The sequence below is a fragment of the Physella acuta genome, unplaced genomic scaffold, assembly GCF_028476545.2.
Source record: "Physella acuta isolate Inbredline_101_S28 unplaced genomic scaffold, ASM2847654v3 ptg000549l, whole genome shotgun sequence".
Taxonomy (NCBI): Eukaryota; Metazoa; Mollusca; class Gastropoda; family Physidae; genus Physella; species Physella acuta.
The window spans coordinates 121,724-131,767 of NW_026732068.1; the positions used below are offsets into that span (position 1 = coordinate 121,724).

At 31.4% G+C, this 10,044-nt stretch overlaps 1 protein-coding gene across 2 annotated transcripts; it reads right to left on the reverse strand.

The window, feature by feature from the left end:
- Positions 1 to 294: 294 nt before the first annotated feature.
- On the reverse strand, positions 295 to 10,044 carry LOC131946276 (septin-11). 2 transcript variants are annotated; one of them, XM_059306966.1, is made up of 11 exons: positions 9,925 to 10,044; positions 8,031 to 8,163; positions 6,836 to 6,949; positions 5,188 to 5,269; positions 3,739 to 3,879; positions 3,472 to 3,589; positions 3,159 to 3,248; positions 2,813 to 2,909; positions 2,507 to 2,663; positions 2,233 to 2,365; positions 295 to 1,851 (listed from the first exon to the last, which is right to left on the reverse strand). In XM_059306966.1, the coding sequence occupies exons 1-11, from the start codon at positions 9,943 to 9,945 to the stop codon at positions 1,693 to 1,695; spliced, it is 1,245 nt and encodes a 414-aa protein (XP_059162949.1). In that variant the 5' UTR covers positions 9,946 to 10,044; the 3' UTR covers positions 295 to 1,692. The 2 variants fall into 2 exon arrangements, with proteins under 2 accessions (XP_059162949.1, XP_059162950.1); XM_059306967.1 differs by lacking the exon at positions 5,188 to 5,269 and adding an exon at positions 5,984 to 6,065.

Here is a 10,044-nt window from a genome sequence, read left to right on the forward strand (position 1 = left end):
TATTTAATTAATTAAATTTTCTATTTTAATTACAAGCAAAAATTAAAGTCAATATTCCGATGAGTAATTTAATAAAATGCTTAGCAATGCTCCAATCCAAAGTTAACCATTTTGTAAAAAAAAATATTTGAAGAAATATTATAATCATTAGAAAGATATTTGTTTCTTCCATCAACAAATATAAGTGAACCTTGAACAGATAATGAAACGAAATAAGTTATTAATTTGATTATATGCAACTTTTACGATTTGAGCATTTATTTTTCTTGGCTATATCGAAAAAAAACACGAAGATTGTGAAGTGAGTAAAAAATATTTATTATGAACACATGCAGTTACAAAATTTATGAACTTCATCAGATGAGAATGATACTATGCAGTGTATGAGCAAATGCCAAATAAATAAAATTCTTAGGTTAATATACCAGAAGTCTTTAAACTGCTAAATAATTTAAACAAAAAAAAAAGAATTTTTGCAATGCATAGTGAATTAGCATATGCTTTATGAAAAAAAAATCAAAATGATGGCAGAGGCTAAGCAACTAATACACAACAGACACATCGGACTACATAAACTTCATGCAGTAAACAGACAGCTAAAATAATAAAATTAACTGGTGCTCTAAAATCATAAAATAAATACTTTACCAAAGTCAGTTTCAATCCTTAAAATAAAATCGCCAACAACATATGGCACAATAAGGCCATGTGCTGGAATATCAATAAATGGAAGCACTTTTTGGTGGCAAGAAAAAAAAATCAAATTATTTGGAATCAATTTCTATTTTGGTCAATTTTTGAAATTTGTAAGTAGTTTTTGAAATAAAAGATTTAAAAATTATTAGATAAATGGGATATTTTACAATGAAATATATGAAAATTATATTCTTGCCAAGATTCTTGTTGCGAAAAAGTGGTTTAGGAAACCCACAAGAAAACTTAGCAGACAAGTTCTAACAACTCTCCAAAATTTATTGCACTACACGATAAACATACATTTTAGGATAATAGCAAATAATTTTGTTTTCAGCTTTACACACTGCTCTTGCTATGTTTAGGAACAAGACAGTGTTGGTTATTCTTCCGACTAGTAATAATGCCCTCTCAAACTTTAAGGCTAATAGGGCAGATGCCAAATTGTACAAAACAAAAAAATGTTGTAAACTTTCTTAATAATCAGTAAATAACAAGGGAGCTATTGAGTCAGGGAACACAAAATTGTAAAAACTTACCTTAAATGTCAGTGAATTATAATCAAACAAAAATTATTAAATGAAAAAGTACATAGTTAATGATGTCACACAATGTACAATATACATACGTAAAATGTTTTAAGCCCATACAGCATTTAAATGTGTTTTGAAAATTTAAAAAAAAGCACTTTTAAAACAAGACCAATTTCTATTACAATCATTCAAGTGCAGATTTGTCCTTTTTAAAAGGTTATTTTTTGCAAAAGATTTTGTAATGCATTCTGTACTTTCAAGTGTGTTATGATGATAACAAATTTTGTGAAATTCTTACAAAAAATTTAAATAAATAAGTAAATTTAAATGAGATGAAATATCTTCAAATAAGTACAGTTAATGTTTAAAAAGACAAGTTGTATCAACAATCAGGCATTATCTTCTTGATGCTTGTTAATGAAGATTAAGAGCAGCCAATAGAAATGTGTCTAATAGCGGGACATGTTTACTTCTTCTTCTTGCCCATGGTGGATGTGTGAGCTTGCACTTGAGCTTTCTGCTGAGAAAACACATTCATCTCATCTTCCAGCTTCTTTTTGCTGTCTTCAAGCTTGCGTTTTTCTTCAGTGTGCTGCCTTTTAAGTGCATCAAAACGATTGTGAAGCTAATTGGGACAACAAAAGTAGTTTATGCATTAGATAATTGTGAAATAATAATACTACAAAACGAGATAAAATTATGGCATCAAATTTATTCAAAACTCATTCACTATTAGACAGATGAAGAAGAGTTAATATGCCCAGATGTATTTACATCCCTTGTGAGAGTTGGGTGGACTCAGGGATGTTCTGTAGACAGACTCAAGTCATACAGAGTTCCAAACTCGAGACTTACAAAGTAAAAATGGAATGTTGGTTAAAATTATTATTTTTACTATCCCTGTTTAGTAGTATAACATAATATAAAAGCAGTAAACACCACCAACCTACCAAAGATACACCAAAAACATTGATATTCTTTAAACACTTATGATAAAATCTCTCACCTCCTTCTCTGCTTCCTTTAGTTCAGCTTCTTTTTCTTTGACCCTAATGACAAACATCTGCCTCATCTCATCCTCTTTCTTCTGTAGCATTGTTATGTGCTCTTGTCTCTTTTGCTCGTAAGTCTCAGACAAACTATCAATTGTGAAAAAAAATTTTCAGCATACAAATCAAATACTAATGCCCGATACACAGACAGAGAAATCAGAAAAAAGAAATTAAGTGAACAATTTGAATGCTCTAATACTACTACAATAAAATGTGGCCATTAAAAACCTTTTGGATTCAGAGTCAGAGAATCCCATCTCTTCCAGCTTATGCTGCCTATAGAGCTCATAGTGTTTTGAATGGGTGACTTCCCTTAGGTCCTCCATGTTAGTTCTAATTAACATCTCTCTCAGCTTGACAAAGTCACAGTGATTTTCATTTTCAACTGTCGAAAACAATATAATATGTAAATTTGATTTATAATTTCTAAAACTATATTACATTTAAAGTAAATTTGATTTATATGTACAAATGCTTTGATACCTTCTTTAAGTTAAACTGGACCTTTAATCTGTTAAAAAAGAGTTCACTTACCCTGTACAGTACCCCATGGATACTGACGTGCTTTGACCATCTTGTTGCCAATTTTGACTTCATCATTGCTACCAACCACAGCAAAAGGTAGATGTTGCTGGGAAAAAAATATTAAACCACCTAATGTAAATCACTTAAATACCAACAGTTTAACTAAGAGAGATAACTATTTACAAGAATTAGAAATTAACTGGCCCAATTTCAATGGAATTCATCCATATTAAAAACTGAATATGAAAACATGAGAACAAGATTTTCTCTATTTGACAAAACCATAAAAACAAATAAACAAATTTTCTTTCAAAGCTGGCAAGAAACTTTAAAAGAATCTTAACAAAAAACTCACATTCATAGCAGCATTGTTGTCTGCTACTGTCTCGTCATCAGTAGGGAACTGGTATATATGAACTCCATTGGAGACAAGTTCGGACATAAGCTGTAAGGTACAAAAATATTTAAGTCTGTAACTACTAAATATGGTGGATTGCCTGGGACATACAATTTAAGGTCATTCACTAAAGTTAATTTTAACCACTTAGGTTTATTCTAAGCTTTGCTAACACAATTTTAGGCAAATTTGGCACGTACCAACCAACTGATCCTCAGACTTCATATTTTGCTTATGAAATAAAAACCAATGACAACATTAAAATGACTACCTTGGTCTTGAATTTAGTAAGCTCTGTTTTGGTGATGGTGTCTGCCTTGGCAATGACAGGAATAATGTTTACTTTTGTGTCAAGCTTCTTCATGGTCACAAGGTCAAGGGCTTTCAAACTGTAACAATAAACAACAGGAATTAGTATTATTTATTATATATAATACAAACTATTAAACAAGCAACAGAAATTCATAAAAAACAAATGCAGAGTAGAACATTTTCTCTACAAATATCCAACAAAAATAGTGAATGAAAACAATCTTACGAATGTCCAGTTGGTGCGATAAAGTAAAGGCAAGCATGGACACGGGTGTCATGGTAGGTGTGGAGCATACGCTTTATTTTCAGCTCCTCATGAAGGTAAGCGTCAAACTGGGCATCGATGTAATCAACAATTGGCTTCCAGCTAAGAGGACAACAGTTGTGTTGGTAAAAAAACAAAATGACTGATTTCTTTGTAGTTATGAAAAGTTACAAAAGTTTTAAAAATTACAATGTTTGGGTTGAGTATAGGAATTAAATTGATGACAAAAACTTTGAAGCACTCAAATATATTTATATTTACAAATTTAAATATAGGTCTACACTACAGTGAGCAACATAAGTAATAAAACAAACTAAAAACATTAGCCTATTGTAATTTTTAAGTATATTTGCTTACTTAAAATATTAATAATTGTAAAATACATTAAATTTAATGTTTGATTTAGAAAATTATTTTTAGTTTAAGCGTGCTATACAAAGCCTTTTGATAATTGTAAAAATGTATAAATTATTAATGTACTCTCTCTTAAAGTTTTGTAGCTACAAAAGAGACACAATATACTGCTCTTCAAGAATACCTTTCCAGTAAGCTGTAATGAACCTAACAATAATAGTAAAGCAGTGACTCATAAATATCAAAATAAAATAAATATGTTATGAAGGTTCTTGAAATATTGGTAAATTTTTCTTTTTTCTTTAACAAGTTGTATTAAAAACTAAATTATTTATTTACCTTTCATAGATGATAACTTTTAAACTTTTCATTTAATGTAAACCGTGATATTCAGTTATTTTAAGAAAATAGAAAAATGATTAACAAAATAAATAGCAATTAATCATATAGAAAATACCAGAAAATAAAAACACGTTGAATTAAAATGTTACTTCTAGGGGCAAGCAAAATTTTAAAATAAATTTATAACATGCATTATTTGTTTGTTACTATCAGTAAGGCATTTCAGTAATATTAGTAGGTAACAACATCTAAAATTACTGTTAACATAGATCCTTTTAAAAAATTATAAAAAAGTGCGTTTTGGGTGAATGGTGTGGACGAAGTTCAAAATGGAAATTGTCAATATTGGCAAAAGCTATTAAAACAAGCAAATGTTAAAGATTCTAAAACATGATGCAAAAAAAATAATAATTAGTTGCAGACATAAGAGAGCCAAGCAATAGGCGCAAAGAGGGAGACAAACTGCTACTAAATACGATCTGTACCAGTCTAATGGCGCAGTACTTTAGGTTTGAAAAAAAAAAAGACTAATATTGTACAGCTAAAAAAGGAAACCCAAAACACATTCATGTTATTGCATATCTCTAACTTTAAAAAAAAAAAAATTTACAAGGACAAATGGTTGGTGGAACTAACTCCCCAATGCTTGAGAACATTCAAATAACAACAGTGACAACTGAATGCTGTGTGCTTTGTTTTCTGTACAAGCCTCACCTATCATCTTTGTTAATTTGATCCCCAAACCCAACAGAATCCACCAATGTCAGCTTTAAAAGAACATTCTTTTCTCGTAATTCTGAAACAGGGCACAAGAGATAGAGAGAAAAGTTGATAGACAAAAAGGTGGCCGGTGCAATGTTTTGAGTATAATAAACAAAGTAAGTCAAAAGTGATAAAAATAAACAGTAAAATAAAGACATTACCATTGCATAACAAAATCTTAACAAATGTATGACTAAAAATAGATTGTTTCATTATACTTGATATACATTATTTCCTTGTGTGGACAATTACTATTTGTAGACTAAAAAATACATTTGGAATATTTTGCCATGCTATAAACAGATGGAAAGTGTTAAGCATTCTATATGTTATGTTGAAAGGCTTATGCTTTGAATCTGGGAGAAAAAGGATGAGTCTGCAGAAAATAAAGTAATTTAATGTCAACTCTTAACATTATAGTACGTTGCAATTAAAGAGATGAAAACACAGAGATGGAAATTAACTTGTTAATAAAAGAAATGAACTTGAACTGTTCCTAGATATAAAAAAAAGGTTTAGCTAATATTTATAATAAAAAAATGTTTTTAAATGTTGAGTAACAACTGTTGATAAACTTGTACTTCTACTGAAAGAGTTAAGTACAAGAAAGATTTACTTTGCTAGATAAGCAGAACTAAATCTATGAATAATATTAACAAGCCAACAATGTAAGAACCAACACCAATTCTCTGCAGCTTATCCACAGTTTCTTACCCAGTGGGGAGGTTACTCTGAAATATAACCTTACCTAGACTCCTTATTGATTTGATCGCCAAAAGCAATAGAATCAACTATAGTTAATTTCAAGCGAACATTACTCTCATGGAGATCTGAAAATGTGCACCCAGTGTTACATTTCATTACTACAGTACAAAAGTTTGTCACTTTTAATTGCACAATGACTTGTTAGCAATGTGCTGAGCCTTTCTTGAAATTCGCACACCCTAAACAAATCCAACTTTAAGCAGTACACAGTTTTAATTAAAAACAAAATGTTCTACAACTAAGAACATATGCTTAAACTGAGTCGCTGTCTGACACAAACAACCTTCCTCATAGGAAAACAATTATAAGACCTCTAGTTTTCTGTTGAACAATTTTTTTTTGAAAAGCTAAAACAATAAACCCTTTAATGAATTTTAAAACATTTTAAATGATCGTGATCATTATGCATCAGGAGATCACATACTTAAGTTAATGATAATAAAAAAAATTAGAATTGAAAGGGGTGAATGTAAAAAATATGTTATAATGCTGAAATCTTAAATTTAACAATAGAGACCAAGTAAAGTAAATGCTGGAAAATTGTGAAGCCAGTTTCATTAAGAAATGGATTAGCAGTTGAAAAAACATACAATCAATCAGTAGGATTTGCTAATTTATGAAAACTTTAATTCTGAATTATTATACTTGATCTCTACAACAAATAAAACAAATACACTAAACGGTTCATTAGCATCAAATTTACTAGTACTGTTTTTTTCTATTTACAAAATATTTATCTAAGATTGTCCATATATTTTAAATTATACTTGATATATACTTCAAAATTAAAAAAAGAAATATCATTATGGTTATTCATGCAAAACAAAAGATTTACCATATGTATGGGCTTTGAGCTTAACTCCAGGCAGATCATGGGTACTTGGTGTGGAATCAAAGTTTGTATTGAATAAAGTGTCCATCATTGTAGATTTTCCAATACCAGTTTCACCTGAAATAATCCATTACTCAAGGTTAGACACATTCAAGATTCATTCAAACAACTGTTGTAGTTAAAAGCTAGAGAAATATAATTATGTGAATAACACATTTTTTTCCCCCAAAATTAATACTAATAGTTTCGCTGTCTGTCTATCTATCTATCTATCTATCTGACAAGAACGCTCTAGAGAAAACACAAGGAAAATAAAAACATGCATAGTAATTCGAAAAACGAAGTATGACGTCGACACATTTAGCACAGAGTAGAAAATAATCTCAAGCCGGATAGTGCACACATTAATATGACGTCATTGATTATCGAGTGTTTGGTCTAATCTAAGTGGCTTGCGTGAAGAGTTTCTTTCATACAATTCTTCGGGTAGGGGCGAAGCCCCACCCCCGCGTAAGAACGTCTGAGCCCCCCCCTCCCCAACTCAAAAGAAATTTCCTCATCGATACTCTATAATAAAATTACCGCCTAATTAATGTGTCTAATCTAAAAAGTGGTTTTCTTGCAATGGGACGGTAGACATGGTTTTTTTTTGGGGGGGGGGGGGGGGTGGTGTGGGGGGGGGGGGGGGTGGTGTGTGGGGGGGGTGGGTTGGTTTCAGTGTTTCTTTCAGACTTTTTCCTCCCCGGAGAGGGGTGGGGGTACTTGAAATTTTCGGGGGCGGGGGTAGAATTTTCTGGGAGGGGGTGGACACTGGAAAAAGTATATAATTATATTTCGTTGAATGGGACGGTAGACATGTTTTTTTTGGGGGATGGGGGTGGGGTGGGGGTGTGTGGGGGTGGGGGGGGTGGTGTGGGGGGTGGGGGGGTGGTGTGTGTGTGGGGGGGGGTGGGTTGGTTTTAGTTTAGAGAAAAGAGACAGCACTATCAACCTAGCGCCCGGTGTATCCTTCCTCAACGGGCCATTTTTCTCGTAACTTAATAATAATGAATGTTTTTAGAAACATGATGTAGAATTTTTTTTTAAAACAGAATGAGAACTGATAAAATAGTCAATTGGTATCACAGCCAATTCCTGTTTTACTTTTAAAAAACAAATTTTTTTTTTTTTAAATAAATAAAAAAAGAATAAAACATACCAACACATAATATATTGAAACAGAATCCTTGGGAAACTGATTTGTTTACAAGTTGATCAGGCAAACTGTCAAAGCCAACATGGCCGGTCAAGTTTAAAGAACGCACCATTTCAGCAAGCGACAGCGCAGGAGACTGCAAAAAATATTAAGTTTGCTGTGAGATAAATTTATCTGCTAAAACTCTGAAAATGATATATATTATACAATATATAAAATACAAATTTAAGGATATATTATATCAATAGTATGAACAAATTTCCCACAACTTTAAACAATGTAGGCCTAATGATATTTAAAAGCAACTCGTGGCAGTTTTCTGGTCATAATGATAATTATCATAATTTCAATTGTTCACAGCTAATATAGATAAACATAGTACAAGAGCCTAACTTAAGTTTGAATTTAGCAAGCAAATATTTAAAGTTTATCAGTGAATGAAGTTTAATTCAATATATTAAAATTTTGAATGAAAAAAAATAAGCCTAATCCTATTTAAGCCCTGCTATATTTTCTTAAGGCAGGCGACTAAGAACTTTTAAGAAGCAGTGATAAGTAGGCCCAAAATTTTTTAAATAAAATTCAAATATTTAAGGAAGGGCCTAACTTAAACTACTAAGTACTTTAACCCTTAATTTTAAGTCCTCTGTAAACTTAAAGAATAGGCTTAGGGGTCATCCATAAATGACGTCACGCTTTTTTGACGATTTCCCCCCCCCCCCCTCCCCTCCATCACAAAAAGCCAGACCTCCCCCCCCCTAAAATGACGTCACACCTCAGCCTACAACTCCCCTCATAATTGCAGTTTAATTTTTCTTAAAACATCGATATTTTTCCAAAATCTTATCTGAGTTCTCTCAACATAGAGTATTTTAATCAATTCCTATTACAATTTATTAAAACAGTTTTCTAAAACACGAAATAACGGCTAAAATTTGTTTTCTAACATTACTTTTTGTTGATGTGAAAATGTGACGTCCCCCTAGTATTTTTTAGTTTAAGTTTAGGCTATAGGCCTATATTTAGTTATAGTTAGTAATAAATATGACTATCACTATTGTCTATAACTATAATAACTATAGCACAACAAGTAGGCCTAAATCCATAAAGTATAAAACTAAAACTACTCATAAAAATTGCCCATCAATTATGAAATGACTATTAATTAGCTGACTAGATCTACTAATAGGCCTAAGTAAAATATTTAAAGAATCCTCTTGAGTCTTTAGTAGTTAATGGGCCATTTATCTCGTAATAATATAATAGGTCTAGGCTAATAATATTAATATAATAATAATAGACTATGCTGCAATGTAAAAGTATAGTATTAAGTATAGTATTATTGAAAACTATAATTATAGGCCTCCTAAGTAAGTAAGTAGGCCTAAGTCGCCCTAAGTAATGCCACACTCTCACACTGAATGCTAGAAGTTGACTAGGAATAATAATATAATATTGTACTTGAGTACTATTTGAATTGAAATATTTGAATTGTACTTGTATTGCAATTGAATTGCAATGATTGCCAATGATTGAATTGAAAATTGAATGAATGTGAATGTGTAGGCCACTATAAATCTAGCACTAAATTAAAATACTTCTGCATAGTGCTTAGTCTTTTTAAGTTAGGCCTAAATGAAGCAAGTTGAGATGACTCATCAGTCTGCATACTGCTAGACTACATCTAGATCTAGTGCAGAGGCATCATTCAACACTTGGTCAAGCCTGGGTTAAGGAAGCTAGCAGGGCGAACTCGGTGAAACACCGGCGGTCGTTTTTCAAACATAATTAATTTAATCGCTAGGCTAACCGCTGATCTTTCATTTTATGTCTAGAATCCATAAATTATGTAGAGCTAACATTTGTTCAATGTATCACTAAATTTTGTAATACTCACTCTTTCTACTTCAGTAGCCATTAATAGTAAGAGAAAAAAATCCCAAATCTTATTCACACTGTGAGCTAAAATAGAACAAGTAAAGAGGAAGTGCAATGTTACTCAGTTGTGCCTAAAAAT

Excerpts from the sequence above, each read along its gene's own strand:
- LOC131946276 (XM_059306966.1), bottom strand. The coding sequence starts at position 9,945 with ATGGCTACTGAAGTAGAAAGA. Across the intron at positions 8,164-9,924 it reads TGGCTACTGAAGTAGAAAGA|TCTCCTGCGCTGTCGCTTGC; the intron begins GTGAGTATTACA and ends TATTTTTTGCAG. Across the intron at positions 3,880-5,187 it reads CAAATTAACAAAGATGATAG|CTGGAAGCCAATTGTTGATT; the intron begins GTGAGGCTTGTA and ends TTGTCCTCTTAG.